We start from the raw sequence: 25,047 nt of genomic DNA, 5'->3' as shown, positions 1-25,047 counted from the left end.
TTTTAAACATAAAAGAATGAATGTTCAACCACTGCCACATGTGAAGCTCCTTTATCAAATTTAATTTACTCTAGAATCATTAACTGAAGGCTATTTAGTTATGGCACTTTAAACACCCCAGATAGGCAAAAGTAACAAGTTAATACCCTCCCTGAGTGTCTACATCATCTTTTAACCTGGTTTAAATGGAGTAAATATCTGTATTTCAGTCAGCTAGGAAAAAAAGTTACTGAAGACCCAATAGGCTACCATTTCATGCCTGTGCAGTACAGTCAGTGGGAATATTATAGTAGAAAAGGAGGAAGTTAGATCACTCTGTCACTCACATGAGGAAAATATGGAAAAGGATACAAGTTCATGAAACACACACACACGCACACTCAACAAAACACAAAAAACAACTATTTTTCTGTTGATCTACAGAGCACACCTTCCAATTCTCTTTCCAACTAAAGTATCACAGCTGGGTTTTGCAAACATCTTTGCTGCCATTTGTTTTCTAACCTTGTAAAAACTGGTTATATAGATTCTGATGGTACATAAGTCATCTTTACTAATACTTATCTTGTACTTTCAAATGTAAAAAAAAGTACTCTAGAAATGCCCAAATCAAAAAATCTTCTGGAATTGAATTTAACATGATCAACTAATTTTTACTTTATGTGTTTTTTTTTCTGATCATCACAAACTGCAAAAATTCTTGGGCGTTTGTATATGTGTGTCCACAACCATACTATCTACATATATACAGGTATACACATGCATACTAACCCAGAGGCTCATTCGAGCATCATCTATCAGGAGAAAAACCTGCCAACTATGGGATGACAGAATGAATATAATCTGACAACAATTTGGTTGATATATCCCTTTTGATATACTAATTGTATCCTAAAATACTTTTTTGAAAATCAAGGCTAACACCATTATTTATCAAGAATTAGTAAAGGAAGATAAATAATTTAAAAAGTTAAAATATCAGTTCTGTAACTTTAAAGACTTACTTTAATTTTCTAGGATTTGAGCTAAGTACTTGGTGGTCTTCAACATTAATTGCAACTACTTAATTTATGTAGTTTAAAATTATGTAGAGAAAAAATTAAACAATATTGGTATGAGGTCTGTGCTTAAACAAATTATGGTTGTTAAGGTTTCATTTCAAATTTACTACAATAAACATATGGGATATGAAAAATAAATGTAAAACAAAAAAGTAAATAGTTAATACTTTTACAATAGACAAAAATACTAGAATACAAAGTTATCCTAAGAAAGTCTCTTTTTATGTGAAGTCTCTGTATGGACAAGATCTTACAAATACACATAAAAATAACAGCTATTATTTGTATAATTCTAAGTATTTAAAAAAATTTTTCATACATTATCTCATTTACTATAAAGAATTTCTGAACTAAGTAGGTTCCATTATCTACAAAAGTATAATGAAGAAGACATTTACTATAAAATTACAGTACAAGCATCCCAATTGTACATACAACTGTTTTTCAACTAAATTATTTTCTGAATTGCTTTGATAGTTATCACAGAAAGTTATATATCATTTTTAAGTTGACTTGAAAAATAAAATTCCCTAAAAATATTTTTTATAGTTTTCCTCAGAAATTAGATCCTCAGCTCTAAAGTTTCTCTATCTGAAATGTCTGTATCAGTCTAGGATGAGGGGGAAAAAAAGTTTACCAATGTTATGTTTTTGATGACTACCTTGGTTTTAACAAAAATCTGGTGACACTATAATCATGTATTTGCATCATCCCTACTATGACAAGGAGTATGCAATTCCAATGTGAGAGACAACAGTGATTGGGAATTCAAAATACAGCAGGCTACCTGGTACATCCCTAAAACGTTGTAAATTATATCTGTCCATCCAGGAATCACAATAATTACTTAGGCCGTAGTTCCTGCCATATCCATTTATTTGCCTTAGAAAAAATTTGACATTCCTTTCTGAAAATTGGTAAGCTTTATAAACCGGAGTTGAGAAATCCAGACAGAATCAGTCTGTTTTAGAGAAGTTTGAAAATACTGATCAGTATTTTATACAATATAGATTTATTTCAGAAAGACTGGAACTACTGCTGTTATTTTTTTCAGAGACGTAAATTTAAAAGAAAAATGGACCCACTGAAGTAAGTGGTCCCCGCATTAGCCTATTAAAGGCACTTTAACAGTAGAGATTCTCAGGATTTGTAGCTGTTCAAAAGAAAGCAGAATAACCAAGGAAGAGCTTCTGACCCAAAGCACCATACTAATGAGGTCAAACCCTATTGTCTGTTTTTCATAAGGCAATACTGCAAAATAGAATTTCAACTCCTTTGTCAGGTTAAAGGAAAAAGACTTCCTGAGAGGACTTAGAGATGATGCATAAATACTTTGACAGTGGGTCCCATTGTTCTTCAATAGTTATTTTTTATTAAGAATTAATTTATAATTTTATTTTGCCTTTTATGGGCACTTATATTTGTATCTCCAACCTAACCTGCCGCCCCACCCCCTGCCGCTGGGGAAGGGAACATGTTTAATATAAGATGGCAATTTTAAGAATTAAGTCACAATAATTCAGTATTTTATGATACTCAAATTGTGGTTATTACAATTTTATCAGTTGCAGAGGGGGAAAAAACCTTCAATAAAATTAACCAGTGTGGATATGCTAAGTCTGTGACAAAGATTTTTAAAATTGATTTCTTCCCCTCAGAATACATTCTAAGCTCTCTCAGCATTAGGTGATTCAACCTAAATGTGAATCCTCAGTCATGCAACTTTTCTTTACATATATGACAAAATAAGGAATATACAGTCTTGCAGCTAACCATACATAAATGAAAAGATCATTCACAAATTTCTAAAAAAGCATTCAGGCAGACATTATTTCCTACTCCACAGAGGCTTCTTACAAATACAAGGGTAAACTCCCAAAGGTCAAGCAACAATCACCATAATTATCTTTAACAACTTTTTTTCCCATTACAGGAAAGACTTTATTACAGTTTGAAAGATTGATATATTGGGGAGAAAGGCACCAGGATTATTGGTTTTGCTATTTTTTGAATATGGCACAGAGGAGATAAGTTCCCACTCAGGAGTTTTTTAAACCTCTCATCTTGGATCAGTGTGGCTTCTCAGGTGAGGTATCCTGGCTTTAGAGCTTAAAGCATTTCTCATTGTATCTATGAATAGTCACACAGCCATGATAGGACACTGGCCTGGGCATTGCAGCTACCCCTGTGATGATACTTGTTGCAGGATCATAACAGAGAATAGTGTCCGTGGCTTCTCCATTTTCCCGTCTTCCACCCAGGATATATATTTTACCATTACACACAGACATGCCACAGTTTTCCTGTTTAATCAAATACATAAAAAAATTAACTGTTGAAGGTAAAAAATTTGGTAACAAACTGAAAAGTAAAATAAGACACTTAAACACAATCAAAAAAGGAAGACATGATATTAGCTGGGTCACAGAAACCATCCAAATAACATTTTAGTTAACTTTCCCCATAACAGTATTCTTAGCTAAATTTTACTCTTGTGTGGCAATAACATAATAACTATATAAAATAAACATTCTTATAAAAATGAGAGTGATTCTTCAAATAAAGAAATGCTATTAAAAATTATCTCATATTTACATGGACCTATTTATGCTGCAAGTCAAATATTCTATTTATGTTTCATTTAATACATTAAAAAAAAAATACTTTTAGGGGCTGGGGATGTAGCTCAGTTGGTAGAGTGCTTGCCTTGCATGCACAAGGCCCTGGGTTAAATTCCCAGTACCACCAAAAAAAAAAAAAAATTTTTTTTTTTTTAGTTGTAGACGGACATCTTTATTTTATTTATTTATGTGGTACTGAGGATTGAACCCAATGCCTCACACATGCAAGACCAATGATCTACCACTGAGCCACAACCCCAGCCCAAATTAATGCATCTTGTTATTGTGGTTTCACATAACCAACAGAGGAACAGTTCTATCAATGAATTCAATAAACATTTTTACTTGACCAGATTTGCTATATATAAATTTCCCTCTTATAGAAAAAACTAAATCTTGGTGGACTTGCACAATTTTCAAGTCTGAAAGCATTAGTGAGTAATTAAAATGCCTGTATTAGAATTTATACGTACCCAGAATGAAACGGCTTGTTAACATTTAGTGAATGATATTTTTATCTTGAATGCAACCCATGAGCTGCATCAATTATGAGCCAAACTAAAGCACAATGAGCTCTTTCTATAAATTCTAAAAGTTCCGAATACAATATAAAACAATGACAAAAATATACTTAATTTTCAGGTACAAGCTATGCTGAATATTGAACTGTATAGTTACTTTTATGATGATTCTAAAGTAATCTGGTTATTAATATTTCTGATAATAATGCTCAGAATTTAAATGAACCTTGAAAACAAGTATTCATTCATATTGGGAAATGATTTCTACCAGATAAAATTGTTTATTTCACTCTGTAAAATACCTGTTCTTTACTTTGTATATTTGTCCTATACAAACAACTTATTCTTCACTCAGGAACAGGGTAGCTAGTGGCAAAAATAACTGATCAATACATAAATTTTTAATGTTATTTTTAAGGACGAAAATGAAATGATCCTTATATTGTTAAAAAAATCTTTTCCTTAATTACTTTTATATGCTTAAATGTTAAAATGTCAACCAGCAATACACAACAAGAATCAGAGTTCTGGGCTGGGGAGATAGCTCAGTCAGTAGAGTGCTTGCCTCGTAAGCACCAGGCCCTGGGTTCAATCCCCGGGCACCAAAAAAAAAGAATGAATCAGAGTTCTTTCTTTTAATTATTCTAAACTTTAATGATATTTTAAATACCTAGTCTACTGAAGAAGGAAAAGAAATACTCATCACTGACTTAAAAAACAACCCTGCTGTTGGGCATGGTGGCACAACCCTGTAATCCCAGTCAGTTGGGAGACCAAGTTTAAGGCCAGCCTCAGCAATTTAGTGAGGCCCTAAACAACTTATTGAGACCCTGTCTCAAACAAAACAAACAAAAAACCATATAAAAAGGGCTGGGGATGTGGTCAGTGGTTGAGTGGCCCTAGGTTCAATTCCTGGTACTAAAACAAACAAACCAAAAAACCCCACAAAAAACCACAACAAATGAACAAACAAACCCCCAAACCCATAATTTTTTAGCAGGGACATTCCTAATAGGGATTAGAAAACAAAGTATGTTTAGAATATCAAGTTGTGACCTTCAGGAATTATGCAAAGTAGAGAGGCATGGAAATGGTGAAGGACAAAAAGAGAAATAGGTCGGGTCCATAAGGACTATACAAAAAAAGTTAATTTTTTTTCCAGTTTTGTTTTTCACTTAATATTTTGAGCATTTTAAAAAAGTAATAGTTTTAGACTCATTTGATTGTCTGCCAAAAATATTAGTTATCTTTTTCTTCAATTAGCATTAACAGGGCAGGCAATTCTTTAGAGATGGTTTGAAAATTACCTAGCAATAATGAATACACAGACACACTTAGTAATACTGGTAGTGAGAAGGAACCAGGGGAAAGTGGATGATTTCCCAAATACCAGCACTACATTTGATCTTCAATGGTTTCTGTAAAATGTAATATACTTCTGATCCAAATATTTCTTTCCCTTGAAATTTCTGAAATCAATGTTATTCACTGTCTAGAGAAAATGTGCCATGTGTATCCTGTTGGTTTTTTTCTGTTATGTCAATTGTCCAATTAAAAACATGTATGCTTGGCATTCTGTTGGATGCTGATAATTATCTTCCTAAGCTCTGTTATCAGTGATCTTTAGTGAAAATGAATTACTTTTTAAAATATTCACTGTAAAAAGCCAATAAAAGATATCTTAGATTAAAATTATTTCTTCTTAAATGTAATACAAAAAGGATAAAAGATTGCGTTCACTCTATATCCTGAAGCTGAAGATCCTATTATGTCCCTTTTATCAGTTGGGACAATGATATTTTGAATACATTACTAAGTGGAGACCATAACTCAATGTCAACAACTTTAAAAAAAATTGTGTTATACTCAAAGCCCACTCATTATCCTTATAGTTCTATGCTATATCTCGTGTATCTTGCATATAAGATTATTTTAAAATTAGGTTCCTCATTTACTTTACTTTCTCATTTGCTTACTTATTCAATATTTACTGAATATGAATAAATCCAAAATACATTAAGAGATGAGTAAGAATAGTACTCCCAAGAAGGCTGAAGTCCAGCATGGAAAATACACATTCATACCCACTAGGGAATATGCTAATTATTATAACACAGGCGCCAGAAGTTGCAACATCAGAAGGAAAATGCAATCAGTTCTTGCCAAAGCAACGTTTATAACTATGAAGTGGTCCTTGAAATTACAAGAAGAATTACAAGAAGAGAAGGTTAAAAAATAAAAGGTTCATTAGAAGCTAAGGAGGATACAGCAAGAACCAAGGCAAGAATATACATGACCTGTTCAGAGAACACAAGTAACAAGCAAGGCTCAAGTGGTGCACGTGGGCAGTTGAAGTAGGGGACCACAAGGTTTGAGGCCAACCTTGGCAACTTAGTGAGACCCTGTCTCAAAATTTAAAAAGAAAGGAAGGAAGGAAGGAAAGAAGGAAGAAAAAAGAAAAGATAAGAAAATTGGGGCTAGGAACAAAGTTCAGTGGTAAAGCACCCTCTAGGTTCAATTCCCAGTACAAAACTAAACAAAAAAAGGAATACTTACACTTAATGTAATTGGGATACAGTAATAGAAAATGAGGCTGAAAGGGCAAAGTAAAGATCTACAATAGAACATCTAGAATGAAGTGGTAAAAGTTGAATTTTGTTCAAGTAGGTTTCCAATCAAGGAAGAGATAAAATTACAATAGTTGGAAAAGATCTGGTGGCAAAATGGTTTAGAAAAGCAAGATGTTAGAGAAAGGAAGACTAAAATATTATTGTTTGTGTTTAGGTAAGAACATGCATAAAAGTAGGAACAATAAGAATGAAAAAAACAAAAAACTCTGAGGTCATAACTGATATGCTAGATTGATTCAATTTAACAGAAAGTGAAGAATACCTATAATTAATTACATTTCTAAGTTGTTTGGAGACATAGAAAAAGTAGGCTTGGGGAAGAAGGTAAATTTTATTTAAGTCTGAAGCCTTGGGCACCCATGGAAAACAGCTGGAAACTGGAGTTTGGAACACAGGAGAGAGGCTTATTGAACATTAAAACTTGAAGTCTTCAGTACTGAGTAGCAGATGAAATCATTCAAGAAAGAGTATATATGGGCAAGAGGCCAGGGGAAAGGTGCTCAAACAACATTCATATTTAAGGACTGAGTAGAAAAAATTAAGAAAAATATGAAAGAGACTAGAGATTACCAGTAGTGACTTTCAGAGTACAACATCTTTAGAGTGGTATGAGTAGAACCAGATTTCCAGCATCAGAAGCAGCATTTTGCAAGAAGGAAGGTGAGCACAGACATGAATCAAAAGGTTGAGGGAAGACCTTTTTGGGAATAGCAGGGGTAAGGGAGTGGGCTCCAGGTGGAGTGTACAGATGAGACCTGAGCACAAACCTATCCTTATAACAAAAACAGCAAACGACCTAGCTGCTAAGCAGAGAAGCACCCAGTCTGAGAACATATCTTCAAAAACATTAAAGAGAGGATAAGGATGAGAGTAGTATTTTGAAAAAGGTTAAGGGGAATAAAAGATCAACAGTCAAAATGCAATAGATACTTTATCTTGGGATGGTAAAAAGGAAGTTATTTCAAGAAAACAATTCCCTGGAATGAATTCATAAAAGTTTTATGTGAAACTTTAAAAAATTATGAAGTTCAAGTAAACATGTCGTACTTTAAAAGTAAAATTCCAGTGTATTAGTAGTGGTGATGTACATGGTCCCTCTTAGGTTTATTTCTCTCTTGGACTGTTTTATATTATTACCTGTCGGCTGAATGTATTCTGTACATGCATCCAGTAGTCTTCAACTGGATCATAACAATATATTGTCTTGGTCAGTCCACCAGCAACATAGATCAGGTTGTTTAAGGAAACAGCTGTTATACACCTCTTGGCAATTGGGATAGCTGCACGAAGTAGCCAAGAATTGGTTTCTGGATCATAAGATTGAACCTAATAATATATAGAAACATTTAATTAAAGTTTCTAAAGAAGTTCATAAATTTACTTAATAAAAAGTCTATTAATACATAGAAACATGATTAAAAATCAAATTCTATTAGTTCAGAGAATTAAAGGAGGTTAGCCTGATAGTGAAATGTGTACATTTGGAAAATTCTCCAAAGAAATACAAATTTATTACTATCAAGCAGAAAAAAGTAACAAATGCACACCAACTGTTTCCGGGATTAGTGGTCACCAGGTTTTACTGATTTCCACTGAAATTAAGTCTAAATTTTTAAAAAATTGCATTATGTGGAATAATCATGCCTCAATCTGAATAAAATTTCTTTATACTTTTAAAAAATATATATATTTCTTAGTTGTAGGTGGACACAATGCCTTTATTTTATTTTTATGTGATGCTGAGGATTGAACCCAGGGCCTCACGCAGGCTAGGCAGGCACTCTACCACTGAGCCCCAGCCCCAGCCCCTTCTTTAAACTTTTAAGGAGTCCTTTCTTCAAAAAAATACAAATAAACCTCAATTCAGTATACCCTGAATTATGGTAAGTTCTGAATTAATGAACTCTAAGTGACATTTGATTACAGTGTATTGAAATTTAACTTAGAAAAAGAATTAACTGATTGACAAAATTAAGGTAACATTTCTAAATTAATTAAGCATTAAGATACTTTTTTTCCAGAATAAACGTGGTGTTTCCTGAGATGTCAGGACCACACATGTTCTTTTGTCCCAGGAATTCAATGAACTGTAGCTACTTTGTGCCATCCTCTATTTACACTGCAGGGGCTCCCTTTTCTCCTCTTTGTTCTAAAAATACTTAGAAAGTATGCACAAAATGACCCAGTTGGAAGCAGTATAATTAGTCATTGTGCTTTACCCTGGGCTAATTCACTTCCCAACTGGGTTATATGAGAATAATTTAGATTCTGTAGATGATAGCAGTAAGATTTCAATATTGAGATTAGTTTTATTTCAAAAAGGCTTAATTACACTTGTTATGTAAAGTATTTAGATACAATAGGGTCTCGCTTTAGCAACACAAAATTCAGAAGTTTTCCCTAGAACCGTAAGTTACCAGAAAAATTTTAAAAGACCCTTCACACTAAGCCACCTAGCTGCCTACTTGATAAATCTCAGTCTTTCTGTTTTTGTATATATTGTTGGTAATTTCTTTATAAGAACATGGCTTATGGTTTGGGGATGCGGCTCAGTGGTATAGAGTACACTCAGTGTGCTCAAGGCCCTGGGTTCCATCTCTAGTTACTGTAAAGAGAATGAGGGGCGGGGGAAATGACTTACCTTATCAGAACAAGTATTATCATCAGGTCCTCCACCAATCACAAACAATTTGCCCACACAGCTAGTCACTGCAGGAGAACTCACTGCTTCCTTAAGGGGAGCAACTTCAGTCCATCGATTTGAAAAGGAATCATAACACTCTACGCTGCTAAGTCTGTTTTGCCCATCATAGCCTCCTACAACGTATACCTATATGAAAAATACATGAAAAACACTTAAATATCAAGTTTAAATCCTGAACTAGTTGGTTAAAGAAGTAAAGGATTGCCTCCCTTTAAAAACCCTTATTAACTATAACTGCAATATATTTAACCCAGAGCTTTTGAGTCTTTAACACTACATAGAGCCTTAAAGACCTTTTTTTCCCTAAGAGACTACAATGGATAAAATTTTAATACCACAGATATATTGTATATTTGTTGTCTTACTTTATGTACATCTGTGCTTTATACATGAAAGATTATGACTATTTTCACACTGCCACTACAAGAACAAATTTTCACCACCTCCTTGGGGGTAATACTGCTCACATGGAAAACTGTACAATTTACCTTAAATGTTCACACTCATGGATGATGAAATATTTGTTTACATAAAGTAATAAACTATGAAACTAAAATATTAGGTAAGGGTCATTAAATCATGAGAATTTGGAAGGCAGGGCCTCTTTAAGCCCCCACAGTGACTAAAAAAAGCACCTGATATATAATCTTCAATTCGAAGAGCTTTAACGTACACTTTCTTTTTACAAATAAGAGGAAGCAGGGCAAATCAATATCTTTATATGAAAGGTGAGGCAATCCAGAGCTCTTTTAATTTAACAAAGATCTCCAGCTTAGTAGTCGTGTTTCCTTTAATGAACAGTCATCATTAACTCTTCCTCCACAGCTCATTAACTATTAAGTTCTATTGAATCATCTTTCATAGATCTCTTATATTTGTCCCTTCCTTTTGTTTGCCATTACCACCATCCTACCTTAGGGGCCACATCATTTCTAACCTCAAATAACCTCTTGGTCTCTAGTCTTGTGCTCTCAAAACTATAATTTTCCTAAAACACTTCATCGATTTTATTTATTTTTATTTATTTATTTATTTTGGTACTGGGGATTGAACCCAGAGTTGCTTAACCACTGAGCCACATCCCCAGTCCTTTTTTATATTTTCTTTAGAGACAGGGTCTTGCTAAATTGCTTAGGGCCTTGCTAAATTGCTGAGGCTGGCTTTGAACTTGTGATCCTCCTGCCTCAGCCTCCTGAACTGCTGGAATAATAGGCGTGCACCAATGTGCCTAGCCATCAATTCCTTTTAACAGTTCAGCAATGAATCCCAAGGGTCAAAGCCAAATTTCACATCTTGTCATTAAAATTTGTCTAAAATTTATCTTTCTGTGTGCCTCTAAATTTTCACAGTAGCTAATGCCACTTCTATCATGCATTTCTCACATTATGTTATGATGACCTAATGGTGGGTTTGTGCCCAGAATACCATACAGCTCAGAGAGGTAGAGTAGCTTACAAAAGGATGTGCAGCTCTAAGTGGCATGCAACCTATGGCACAATATACCAAGAAATAAAGCTACAGGCTGGATATAATTTCAGGGCACAGGACTGCTGGGTTCATATCTACTCTGCCACTCCATGTACAGCAATTAATCTTTTCAGAGACTCAGTATTTATTCACTCAATTTAAAAATGTATACAAGAGTACTTATCACATAACCTTGGAGATTAAACTTTAATACACACTCCTTACATATAAATGAAAAATACATGCTATGAGCATCAAGAAAGAAGGGCTCTAGGATTGAGAAAATTTGAGCTTTTGCCACTGCTTTATCTGTGTAATCTTAGGCAAGGTTATTTATAAACTGACAAGGTTATATTAAATATTCCCTATGATTCTATATTCCAAGTCATCTTAGGTTTCCTTATACAGAGTATTAACATTTTAAAATATATTCATAGATTTGAATTCAGCCTCTACTTTAATTTTTAGGATAATGGTTTCCATGAACTGGGTACTTGCTGTGTAAGACAAATTATTCCTTTTATTCTTGATTTAGTACTTAAGGCTTTGGGTACTTTTGAGTCAAGTATAACAATATTTGTCAAATAAATTTGAGTTCACCAATACATAATGTTTTTTGAGGCATTAACATTTTCATTTGCCTATTTCCAGATCAAATAATTTTAAATCATATATATTTTCAGTCAGACCTCATCTCCTTCTAACTCCTCAATTATTTTAAACCCTCCTTCCCAGTAATGCTTTGTCATTCTTTAGGATAGCTACCAAAACTACATATAATATGGAGGATATGGGCACACCAAAGATTTTAGAAAAGATTTCTATTAATATTTTATTTCCAGTACATCGATCTTAAAGGTCCTCACAATTTCATTGGCCTTGTTGACTGCTGTAGCATATGAGATTAAGGTCCCAAGTAATTAACAATAACTTTAAACTGTGTGGGAAGCACTAGTAGTGTCCACAGTACAGAGATTTCAAGAAGCCTCTATGGGGAGAAGGACAAGAAAGACTGATGGGACTCTGAGTGGAAAATATTCTAAGCCAACATCTTTGGTTCAATTAGAGAAGTTCTGGCTTTTCAGGTGGCTCTGAAATGTCTCATAATAGAGGTAGTGATCTTTTTAGAAAGAGGTTCTAGGGGATCAATCAAATAATTAGATGCAGTGAAGTTTGCTGCTTTGATTTAGATTGTTCATTGAGGCAGCTCTGGAGGAGCTCTTGGGGATGCTGGCAGGGAAAGGCTACAGACTCTGAATTACTCCCTGATATAATTGCTGAAAGATAATCTGTTTAATGTAATGAATTTTTAACATAAGATTTAACTTTAAAAAAGAGTATAGTACAGTGCTTTTAAAAAGTCTGGAAACCACTAGGCCACAGGTGATTCATAGTATTTGGTTTGCAACCTATATTGTATGTATTTTAATAATATTAATTAGCTTCAATTAATAATACATTTTCTTTAAAATATGTTGATTTATCCTGTTATTTAAATTTGTTTTGTCCCTACTTGTACAAATAAAAAAGATAAAGTAGCATCATTTTAGATAAATAAATCTGTGCCTGACTGCCAAAGTTAGTAAAAGGAAAAAAAAATTGCTTGGATTAGACATTGCCCTTTTGATGTAACTCCTTTCTTTTCCAATTCTTCTTAGGCATTTGGACTCCAATGTGCATGAGAAAAGATATGTGCTACACTGCCATGAATTCTAAGTTGGGAGAACAAAATATCCATTCAAAAGCACAGTGTCATATTGTTTATATCTTCAGTTTATCTACTGTGGTTAGGAATGGAAGGAAATACAATTTGAATTCAAAATACCCAGAGGGAAAGTGAAATGCAGGACTTAGCTGTGGTATTTATTTTGGAAATGTACCAGCAATAGTAATAAAAAATGATTTCTCTTACTTTACCAAGGAGGACAGCCATTTTGTGACGCCATCTGCCTTTATTTAGAGAAGCAACTCTGATCCAAATATTTAACTGTGAGTTATAAATCCAGACATCACGACTATTGATTCTTCCACCTTTAAATGCAAAACAGCGCACATGCAATAATATATCACTATATATTTATCACCAAGAGATCTATGCCACCAAAGAATAGGAGGCAATTAATAAATTTGAGAATTAAGTTCAATAAACGAAAGAAAGACTCTCTTTACACATTAATGAAAATAGTTCTACAGAGAAGATTTGAACTTTGTCAATTATAATCTTGAAAAGTAATGATTATAGGTCTTCTTAAAATAAAATACAGAATGTGAGTTTTACAAATATATGACTGCTAATTTAGAGTTAGATATCAGGAGCCATCAAACAATTTTTTTTTTTTAAGTACTAGGGATTGAACCCAGGAACACTTTACCACTGGGCTATATCCCCAATCCTTTTTAATTTTTATGAGACAGGATTTCACTAAATTGATGAGGTCAGCCTCTAATTTGCGATACTCCTGCCTCAGCCTCCTGAACTGCTGGGATTACAGGCGTGTTCCACTGTGCCTGGTGCCAATTAACAGAGTTTTGAGCATAGATTCAAAAGTTATACTTGTATTCTACATTATCCTGTTTTTTTTGGTTTTGGAGTCCAGCAGCATTTAAACCATTTAACCACTGAGCCACATCCCCAGCCCTGTTTTCATTTTTTATTTTGAGACAGGGTCTTGATAAGTTGTTTAGGTCCTCACTAAGGTGCTGAGGCGGAACCTCCGGCCTTAGCCTCCTGAGTTGCTGGGATTACAGGAGTGTGCCACCATGCCCAGCTCATTCTATATTATCTTGTGCCTGTTTTGAAAAGCAAAAAATTATTTTTAGTTTTATTTGTTGTATAAAATGATTTTCTTAAAGTGAGCATATTTACATTTCACTATTTTCTTTTAAGACATTGTTGTTGTTTAAAACAGTAAAGCTGTATCCAAATCAAAAGTAGCTACTCCAGTGATCCTTTATTTACCTGAAACAAGAATGTCATTCCTTAGAGCACAGACTGCATACTCTGATTTGGTAAATTCTGGAAGCTTAGCCAAAGATTTCCATTCTCCTGTTACAGGATCATAGCACTCAGTATATGGAAGGTTAAATCCTCCAACTCGTTCACAGCCTCCAACAACGACTATCACCTCTGAATAGCCAGTGGACCTAAAATAATTATTGTAAGAATGCACAAATAATAATAAACATTAAAATATATTCAAGATTATTTAAAACCCTAAAAACAAACCACACATTATCATAAACAGTTAAGTGTATTCTCTGTACATGTGCCAAATAATACAGGCTGGAAGTTACTTGAGACTATTAACAGGGTAGATAGTGACATCATCACCCCATAGAAAATGTCTATAGGTCTTTTTTTCTATGGGTTTTGACTTAAAAATTGTAAACCAGTCCAAGGATCCTATCTAACTTACTAATATTTAAACTAATATTAAGGATATTATCAAAAATATTAAGAATGATTTTCAAATGAAGTTTTACAGCAATTCAGATATATATAACCACACAAGGTGAGATAATGAAATTTTTCTAACTATAGGAAAATGCTGCTTTTTCATTTGACTGCAAGTTTTAAAAAACTAATTCATAGTTTGATTTGGGCACCTTCTAAATAAGATTATGTGACTATTTATGCCCTGTGAAAACAGCATGAAAATGGCCTTATGGGAACCTGGAAGTGAACCCCTCCAGATACTGAATTTGCTGACACCTTTTTCTTGGAATTCCCAGCCTCCAGAATTGTGAGAATTGAATTTCCATTATTTATAAGCCACTGAGTATGTGGTATTCTGCTGTAATAGCCTGAGTGGACTAAGACACCTTGATAATGCTTAATAAAAATAAGAAAAATACTCAATCTAGCTATCTAAGAATAGGCAAATATAATAAAACAAAAGTTTATGTATTTGTTCAGAAGTAAATTTTAAAAATACGGACTAAGTAAATTAAGGTACTCTAAAAATGTCAGGCAGTCACTAAAAATGCTGACAGTTTACAACAAAGGATGTTAAAGGGAAAAACACAAAATAAAAAACTGTATATAGAGTATATTCAAAACTATATTAAAAATGTATCTGAGAAAAAAATCCACCAAAATGCAAATGATGGTTGTTTCTGATGATATGGCACCCCACTTTCTATCATTACAAATTTTCAAACTAACAGCGAGTCCAGCCTATTTTTAGAATGGAAGAAAAACACCTTTAAGACCACTAAGAGAATCCTAATGGTTCATGTTAGTCACGGTCCTCTCTTATTTTGTATTTTCATCTAAAGATACAGAGGAAAAACCAAGTGCTTATCCAAGATTTCTTTGTTCATAAGCTTCAACAGACAGCATTAGAATTTTAAAATTCTTTGTCTTTTATATTTGTTCACAAATACAATCTAAATGAAAAAGTCTTATAATTACATTTTATGGTTACAAGTAAAGTGTCATTAAAAAATCTCAATAATCCCTGTTCTCTTTTTTCCTTCACTGATAATGGCATTTATTTTGGCAAGAATTGTGCAGTTTGCTATAAGAAAGATAAGGTATGGTATTTACGACCATTTTACTATGTCTCAAGTGCAGAAGCAGATTTTCTTTCATAGTTGAAATCCAGCTCTATGGTTTCCTTAACATCTGTGCTCATTTCTCATCTAAAAAGCAGGCTGGATAAGTTATATATAATCCCGTTTCCCTTAATTAAATGTGGAGGGGAAAAAAAGACCACATCAGAATGTTGACAGTTTTAGTCAATCATAGCATCAAATTACTAAATACTGTCACTGGGGTTAAATCACTTCTAATTGTTTTAATACAAAATCCAGAGTAATAATTATGTAACACTGAGTTTTATACTTTCCTTATAAGCTTGTAGTTTTGCCTGCATTGAAGGTCCTGTCTGTAACCAAATGGCTTTTAATAACTGATGTAAGTGTCGTGTTCTCACTAGAGAATGTTAGCCCAATAATATATATTATATATTATATATAATTACAAATCATAACTAGATTTTTATATATATATATATATATATATATATAAATTTATATATATATAAATTTTTTTGTGGTGTTGAGGATGGAACCAGGGTCTTGCACATGCTAAGGAAGTATTCTGTCATTGAGCTATACCCAAGAACTATTTCATTAATTTTTTGAAGTGAAATTTTTGATCTTCAGCAATGATAAAATAAATATTTGCTGCTCTAGCATTAAGTTTTGCCATTTCCTAGCATGACAACCAAATTCTTTTTACAATGGTAATTTTTAAAAAAATCTTTTCTTTTATCATAAATTCCAAATATCCTTTTTACAGTGGTAATATATTTTTAAAAAATCTTCCTTTTATTTTATCAAAAATTCAAAAAAATCAAGTTTATGTGATTTATGTGAAAGATAAAATAATTATAAATCTATGGATATTGTAAACCAAATCAACAAAACATGTAATTACCAGATTCAGTTAAGAATCTAAAAAGGTATCATATAGGAACTGCTGTCTAAAATAAGAGACCTACTTGTATAATCAATGTCAAATATTCCAGAAACAGGTGAACTCCCAACTTTCACCAACAAGGATTGAAAGGTAATTCTTGCTAGTAATAAAAACAGATTTAAAAAAAAACACAATGGGAAAGGAAGTGTGTTCCCATTCAGTAGGAAGTCAGAAAGGAGGGGTGGAGAGAGATGTTAGTGATAGAGTCTATTCGCCATTCTAAGACTCAACTATATCTGAACATCAAACCATTACTAAATTAGACATGAGACTTTAAGTCTTAACAGAATGATTCTCTACTTTATAAAATATTACAATACCAAATTCAATGTGGTTAATTCATCTAAAGAAAGAAGAGGGGATTGGTCAGCCCTAGAAACAATAAATAAATGAACAAATGAATCGAATAATAAATAATAATCACAGAGGAAAATATTTGCTGTACCCATTCAAGGGAAAAGAGAATCTTAGCTAAGGTGGCTTGAACATTACATTCTCTTTGGCAAGAATATTTTTTTATGCTGGGTGAGAGAGTTCGTTAAGTTATATTAGCTGAGAGGACTATGGTTCTAAAGATCCACTGACTCACTGACTCCCTTTGTTCAGATTCCATGTTTGTCAAACAACCTTTAAATACTCTGACTTCCTATATAGTGACTTGCCTATAGTAAGAGAACATACTGGGCAGATTGCTTTAACATACCAAATCTCTTGATAATTCCATTTCTCACCATAAATAGTTTTACACAGACTAGAAGATAAATCTGTCCCTAACAGTCTGATCTCTTCTTACTTTCTAAACCTGGTGAGGACACAGACCAACTGTGTGGTAAGGCAGTCTTTCTGAAAGGGCAATAGGCAGAAATGCTTCTCTGAGGAAATGGTTGTATTGATCAAAATCAGTAATTAATCAGTAAGTTATCATCAAGAACTAACCACAGATGTGTTTAAATACTGAGACACAAAGATATTCATCTTAATGTTTAAAAATCAGAAATAGTTGGATCCAGGGACTTCATGTCTATAATCTCAGCTACTTGGGAGGCTGAAGCAGGAGGATCCTAAATCCAAGGCCAGTCTGGGCAATTAGTGGGATCCTGTCTAAAAAAAAAAAAAAAGATGAAGAAGGAAGAGGAGGAAAAAAAAAAAAGAAAAGAAAAGAAAAGAAAAGGGCTGGGGAGGTAGCTCAGTTGTAGTACATTTGCCTAGTATGTACCATGCCCTAGGGTTCAATCCCCAGTACCAGGAGATGTGCATGGTGGTGGTGGTGAAGGTATACTGTACTAGATTTCATGACATGGAAACACCTTTACCAAATATTAAATGATAAAAACAAAATAAGAAAAGGATTACAATGCTGTACATGAAATAATAAATTCATAGAGAAAAAAGAGGATAGGGATATAACTCAGAGATAAGAGAACCTACCTAGCAATTTCCAAAAAAGAGAGTGAGAAAGAATAAAGTCAAATGTTCTGTTTCACCTCTTACAGGTAAGAAAATGGGTAATATTTTTTGCTTTATTTCCTAAATTTTCTCTAGTTAATATAAATTACTCTGTTCCTATTCTGCCCAATCTAAGAACAAACTAAAGAAGAAAAATTAGACCTTACTATTAACAGCCACCACCTGGTCTCTTTGTAGTGTAGCATGCTTTTCAGTCATCACATTTCTGCTGCACAATCTTCTTCCGATGGCCATAGGTTAATGTCCAGAAAAGGCTGTCTGGCTCATTCAGAGATTCTCTCTCCCCAGGAGGAGAGATTCAGTCTGAGGGAATATCTGAGAGGCCATTTTCAGCCAGACTAATGAAAGCAAATTATGCAGACATGCCAAGAGCAGAGGTGAGAGGTGGAGAGAAGGCACAGCTTGGTTTTTGATGTTTTTTTTAGTAGCCGGTTCCAATAAGGTCCTGTTGAATTTTTGTCCTTAGGTTCTACAAGATACCATCTCCCTTAAATACATTTGCCTTTTTTTGGGGGGAGGCGGGGTGGGCAAGGACTACTGGGGATTTAACCCAGGGGCAATTTACCACTGATCTACATTACCAGTCCTTTTATATATATACACTTATTTTTCAGTTGTAGATGTTTATTTTATTTATTTATATGTGCGTCAAACCCAGTGCTTTATATGTTAGGCAAGCGCCCTACAACTGAGCCACAACCCTAGCCCCATCAGCTTTTTTTATTTTTTGAGATAGGGCTTAGCTAAGTTGCTGAGAATGGCCTTGAACTTGTGATCCTCCTGTCTCTGCTTCCCAAGCCTCTTGGATTTACATTTGCCTTTTATGACCTCCCCCCAAAAAAAACATTTCTATTATTCACAGTCCAGAACTCTGATACATTAGAGTTCAATGGATTGCAGAAAAAAAAAAATACAAATGGCTTTTTTTTTTTTTTCAGTGCTGGGGATTTGACAAATGGCTTTTGAACTCAAGAAAAATTTGAAAAATCTTCCACATTAAAAAAAGAAATGCAAAAAAAAGTGCAAATCAAAATTATGAAATACCATTTTCCCTTTCCAGAGTAGCAAAGTATAAATTGGAAGGCAATTTTCACAATACTTACAAGAACTAAAACTATACATATCCTGTGGCTGAACAATGCTAATACTACTAGTTATTCATGCTATAAATTAACATTGTATGTATGCAAAGACATAGGCCTAGAATATTCACTAAACATGGTCTGCAACGGAAACACACACACACACACACACACACGCGCGCGTGCACTTGCTCTAGAGATGACCTAAGTGTCCATCAAGAGATGGGTTCAATAAATTAATCTATTCATAAATGGCATACTACACAGGTCAAATCTGAAAAATTCCTTAATAATAACAAAAAGGAGAAAGATCTTTATGTGGTGAAATAGAACATTTCCAAGATACTTTCAAGTAGCAAAAGTGAGGTGCAGAACTGTGAGTAGAGTATCCCACAATAGGTTTTTAAAAAAAGGGAGGTTTGCATATGAACACACATGTACACACGCACATCTACACAAAGAAGTTCAGAGGAACAGAGTGTAAGGTAGAAGACTTAAAAGTATACTCTTATGTAGAGTAAGTTTGAAAGACTATATATAAATATGGTTAAGCCATATATCCTATAACAGAGAATACCTTTTATGTGTGTATGTGTGTATGTGTGTATGTGTGTGGTACTAGGAATTGAACCCAGTGGCAATGGTAATCTACCAATGAGCTACAGCCCCAGCCCATTTCATTTTTTAAAATTTGAGACAGGGTCTCACTAAGTTGCCAAGGTTGGCCTTGAATTTGGGATCCTCCTGCCTCAGCCCTGAGTTGCAGGATTACAGGTGTGTACCACCACACCTAGCTAAAGTATCTTTTTTAAGAGAGACTGGAATAGGAATTCAGATTCTAGATTCTAGCACTGCCCCTAATACTAAGTAATTTTGTAACCAGAGCAAATCATTTTGCTTAATTATGTCCTGTTTTTATCACCTATAAAATAAGGAAAAAGAGATTTATTTTAAAAAATCATAAAATACTATTTCTTAAGAAAAAATATATTCTTAACTTCCTTAGTCTTCTCCTTGGTTTCCAGAGGAACCTGAGCCTTGTCCTCATTATGGCAATTAAGTACTATATTCATTATACAGTAACTAATTATTAGATAACAGGGAGCAAACAATATTAAAAGAGACAAGAACTTTAACTGTTGATTCCAACTCAAAATAATGAACTTATAAGTCTTAGCTATGTCTATTGTTCAGTGGAGTATGGTAAAGGGCACTGATATTTTCCACAGACATTAACAATTTGCCACATACACTGGAAGATGCTTGTTTAGTTTAATACCATCATGTTCCTATTTGAGAACCTCATTTTGTAGGTAGTTTAGCCCTCCCAAAATGGAAAATCAGCATCTATCAGGGGAGATTATTTATTCCAAGGAATCATGATGTGATGTTCTAGACTGGGACACAATGTAAAATCAAAACCAAACTACCAAGCAATCAGGGGTTTAAAAGTCTGATATTCAGGGGCTGGGATTGTGGCTCAGTGGCAGAGTGCTTGCCTAGCACATGTGAGACACTGGGTTTGATCCTCAGCACCACATAAAATAACTGAATAAGTAAAATAAAGGTATTGTGTCATCCACAACTAAAATTTTTTTTTTTTTTAAATCTGATATTCAGGATGGAATGGGAAATTTGGAAATTAGTATTTGGGCTGGGGTAAGAAATGGAAATTAGGTGCACTGGAGGTCAGAATCAGATTGTCAACAATGGCCAGAATTGTGAAACATCAGAGCCAGAGACAGTAAATACCACCGTTAAGATTCTTGAACTGGGAGAAGGCTAGAGACCAATTGCAAGCGGAGAAACCATTTTTCCCGTGATGAAAAGAAGAGTTTGAAGTCTAGTACTTAGCATACACGGGTGACATAGGGGCAGTATTTACTAGATTAAACTTAAGCTCTGATTAAGTTGGTTATTAAATGATCCTTTTTAGAGTTCAAAAGTATTTCTGAGTCCAAACATATTTATGATCATCAATATGAACATATACACTTTCTGCCCCTCCTAATATTTTCCACCCTAATATTAAACTTTCAACTTAGAAACAATTTTCCAATCTGTTTTGGAAACTTAGCAAAAGGGTTAAAGGAAGAGAATAGGCAGAAGAGGAAATTAGGAATGCTAAAGTTACTGAATAAAAATCATATTAAATAAAGTCCTATAAAGTATAATATTTTCGCACAATGTCTTTTAAATATTAATATTAAAAATGTACTAAAGAGGCAGTATGCTTACTAGTTAGGAGCATACATTATAGAACCAGAACACTTATGTTTTCAATCCTTGCTCTGCCACTTACTAAACTATGTAACCTTGAATAAGTTATAGCTCTGAGACTCAGTTTGCTCATCCATAAGTGGGCATAATAATGGTACTAACTCTCAGGGTTTTTCTGAGCATTACATAATAAATGTAATTGTACATAAAACAGTTCCTAAACACAAATGTTTGCTGTTACTATTATGGAATGATAGTTGGGAAGGTAGTATATTTATGTAATAAAATTCAATCTTAAATTAGAAAAATTATAAAGTAAGCTTTTGAAAAACTAACATACTGGAACAGATGCATAGTTCTAAAAATTTTTAAAATTATGTTTAAAAAAGAAACAATTTGATAGCAAACATTTCTTTCTTAGACCATATTCCTACTCTATAAATGTATAAATTTTAAATATGATTATTTTCTTCACAAAACCATCAATGACCTTTATTAAAAATTTGTGTCAAGTATTAGGTTGTGCATTTTTCATATACTTTCAATCTTCATAACAATATTAAAAGGTAGGTAGTACTACGCTTGCTACTGATAAGGAAACAGACACATAGAATAAGAGTGCCTTGCCCATGGTCATGGAATTAACTAGTTGTGTAGAGTCAGATTCTAAAGATTGTCTGATTCTGAAGATTGTACTTTTAATACATCATGATGCTTGCATTGAGAAATACATTATATCAGAACAAAGATTTACAATTGCAAAATATATATTATTAGAAAGACAACCAAATTGTTCCTAAATTTTACTACCTTCTGTGATTAATTCACCTCTATGCAACCAAGGATTTACAATTGGCAGGGCAGATAATTAAAGCTTTTGTGCTCTTCTTAGATAGGTCTATTTCTAGGAAACTACTGTCATACTGCTTTTTAAACAATGTACTCTAGGGTTTTCTCTTGTCATCTGAAAACACATGAGCATATAGGTAGAACATCCAGTATGGTTTGAGCTCTGGAGAATACTTGGCATAGGATAAACACTAAAAAAACACTGGCTGATTTGGGGAGTACAATTTAATTGTACAGTGAAGCAAGCAGACTGTCGTCACCCTAACACAGAGTTAAATCTCTGCATTACTAATGGTGAGACAACAGCATATGCTGTGCTCCTAATGTGGTGTAATATAATGTACACATTATGTATACAAATATTTAACTAGTATCCACCAAGTTGAAGTTTTTAGACCCATCTTTCAGTTTCCAGGAACTAAAGCTAAATGACACCAGAAGTAGCAACCACACTAATCCAGAAGGGGAATATTTTTCTGGACAATTTTTTCCAACAAATTAGAATCATGTAGAAGAAATTGTTTTGGAAAAAAAGAGACTTCTTGGAAATAACCAGATGTAATGAGTGATTGATACAGATTTAATAAAGGGTGGTTTGGATTTGAATATGGATTGGGCATGAGAAAATATGAGCTGCTAACTTTAATTGTAATCCTGCTATTTTGCCTATTCTATTTTTAAAAGGCACAATCAAGTAATGAAATTAAAAAGAAATGTATAAATACAATACATAAAAAAGAAATCTAAAATTTGAACAAAAGAAATATGAAGGAACAAATGAAATTTAAAAAGTCTGGGTTAGAGATAACAGGTTTGATTGTCAACAGCATGCATGGTAATTGAAACCATGAAAATAGATGAGATCACACAGGGAAGTACATAAGGTAAGACAAAAAGATATGAACCAAGCAGACAATCAACACTTCAAGACAAGATATGAGTAAGAACCATCAGACTGAAAAAGAGCAGCTGGAGAAACAGGAGGACCACAAGAAAAATGGTATTCCAGAAGCCAAAGAAGAAGAGTGCCAATAGATAAGGCAATTAATGATGTCAAATCCTAAAGAGAGATGGAGTTGGAGTGGGACTGAAAAGAGGCTTGGGAGTAAAAAACAGAAGGTCAGTGATGACCTGCTTAAGGAGTTTCAGTAGTGATTGCGGCAGAGTCAGGAGGGAACTGTAGTTGAAGAAGTAGAGACATAACCCCTCATTCAAAGAAATATGGAGTTTCTCAGAAAGATAAGAACCTGTACAAATAATATACACTGTTCAGATAATGAAATTTTTAGTGATTAATGCTAACATGTAGTAATAGGGAAGTGAAAGAATGTAAGGGATAGAAAGTAATGGCAGAGTTGTAAAACAGGGGTTCTCATTATATTCCTTGTGTAATGCCCACACAATCTAAAAATCTGCTATTATATTTATAGTGGTCTGCAAATTCAATATAACCATAGTTTTGTTTTTCTTAATTATCTAGACCTAGGCTGCAATCTGATTCTATTCAGGTTATATCTTTAAAAATGCAATAAATGGCTTATTTTGATTTTACAACCAATAACCTTTGGTCTCTACTGTAACACTATGAGATATGCAGGATGGGGACTAATTAGTCTCATCTGACTTGCCAGAACATTCTGTCTGCTACAAGGCAATTCTGCTTGAAAAAGTGATTCTCCCCTTGAAAAACTGGTAACTGTGTGTTCAGAAAAGTTCCAGAAGAGCTAATAATCACACAGCCCCCAGGCTGTTTAGTTTTCTTTATGAGCACATTCAGGAAACTTGGTCTTTCCACATTCCTAAGATCAGCCCAAGTGTTTTAATGGTCCTTAAGAAAAAATTAACAAACAAAAAAAAGTCAGGGGCTGGGGTTATAGCTCAGGGGTACAGCACTTGCCTAACACATGTGAGGCACTGGGTTCAATCCTCAGCACCACATAAAAATAAAAAAAATAAAGGGACTGTGTCCATCTACAACTAAAAATATTTTTAAAAACCATCAGTGTATTTATAGGATAAAATTGTATGCTTTCTGTCCTTTGCTAAGGACTTGAATAAAATGTTCTGGACTTTTATTCAGCTAACTTAAAATAAAAACTGTACTCATTCTGGTATAAAGAAATACTATATTAAGTTTTTTATTATAATAGTTACCCAATATCATATCTAATTTATAAAAAGTTTAGACTTTCACATATTGATCCACATTATACTACGTACAAAATAATAGCTAGTAATTATTAGTGACTTTCTACATATATGCTGGATGCCTAAGGATTATTGAATTTAATAGTTCCAATCTCAAATCCTGTGAAGTAAACACTATTATCCTTATTTTACAAATGAGGAAATGAAGTAAATCTTGCTACAAACTAACTTAGATTTTAAAAATAAGATATCTCATGATATAATGAGCTTTAATCACATTCTAAAACAATGGCACTTAAAAATGTTATTTTATATTCTGCAGTAAATTTATAGAAAAAAATGGGATAATGGGAAAAAATAGCAATTTCACAACAATGTGCATGTAACACTACTGAACTGTGCAACTAAAAATGGGTAAGATGGTAACTTTTATATTTTTAACCACACTCTTAAAAGCTGAATAGCAATGTTAGCTTTGTCAGAAAAATATTATTTTAATACTTCTCACAATAGACGTTTCCTGCTTATTCACAATTAAGTGTAACAATATTTCTTCTATGAAGGCATGAAGATCATTTTTTCTATAGATTGTGAAACAAAACCAAAAGGTGTTTTATAGAAATAAACTATTCTAAGAAGATACAAATACAATGGCAATGCTAATAAGTTGCATTCTACCCTAAACATAAATTTACCAAATTTTCTAAAGGATGATATAATATCCTAATCAGAGAAAAGATTAAAAAATTGAGACTGACATCCAATATAGTAACTGTGGCACCTATAAAGATT

The 25,047-nt window shown here is 33.5% G+C and overlaps 1 protein-coding gene across 7 annotated transcripts in view; it reads right to left on the bottom strand.

The window, feature by feature from the left end:
• Window positions 1–593: 593 nt before the first annotated feature.
• The window catches only part of Klhl24 (kelch like family member 24), a 36,529-nt gene continuing 12,075 nt past the window's right edge, over window positions 594–25,047 (bottom strand). For all 7 annotated transcript variants that reach the window (XM_047563697.1, XM_047563696.1, XM_047563700.1 and 4 more), the window contains 5 exons: window positions 13,964–14,148; window positions 12,917–13,035; window positions 9,475–9,663; window positions 7,971–8,159; window positions 594–3,364 (listed from right to left, as the gene is read on the bottom strand). In XM_047563697.1, coding sequence (XP_047419653.1) covers window positions 3,164–3,364; window positions 7,971–8,159; window positions 9,475–9,663; window positions 12,917–13,035; window positions 13,964–14,148 — 883 coding nt within the window. In that variant the 3' untranslated portion in view covers window positions 594–3,163. The remainder of the gene's footprint in view (window positions 3,365–7,970; window positions 8,160–9,474; window positions 9,664–12,916; window positions 13,036–13,963; window positions 14,149–25,047) is intronic.

The sequence above is a fragment of the Sciurus carolinensis genome, chromosome 9, assembly GCF_902686445.1.
Source record: "Sciurus carolinensis chromosome 9, mSciCar1.2, whole genome shotgun sequence".
Lineage (NCBI taxonomy): Eukaryota > Metazoa > Chordata > Mammalia > Rodentia > Sciuridae > Sciurus > Sciurus carolinensis.
This window is presented reverse-complemented; position numbering and strand designations above follow the sequence as displayed.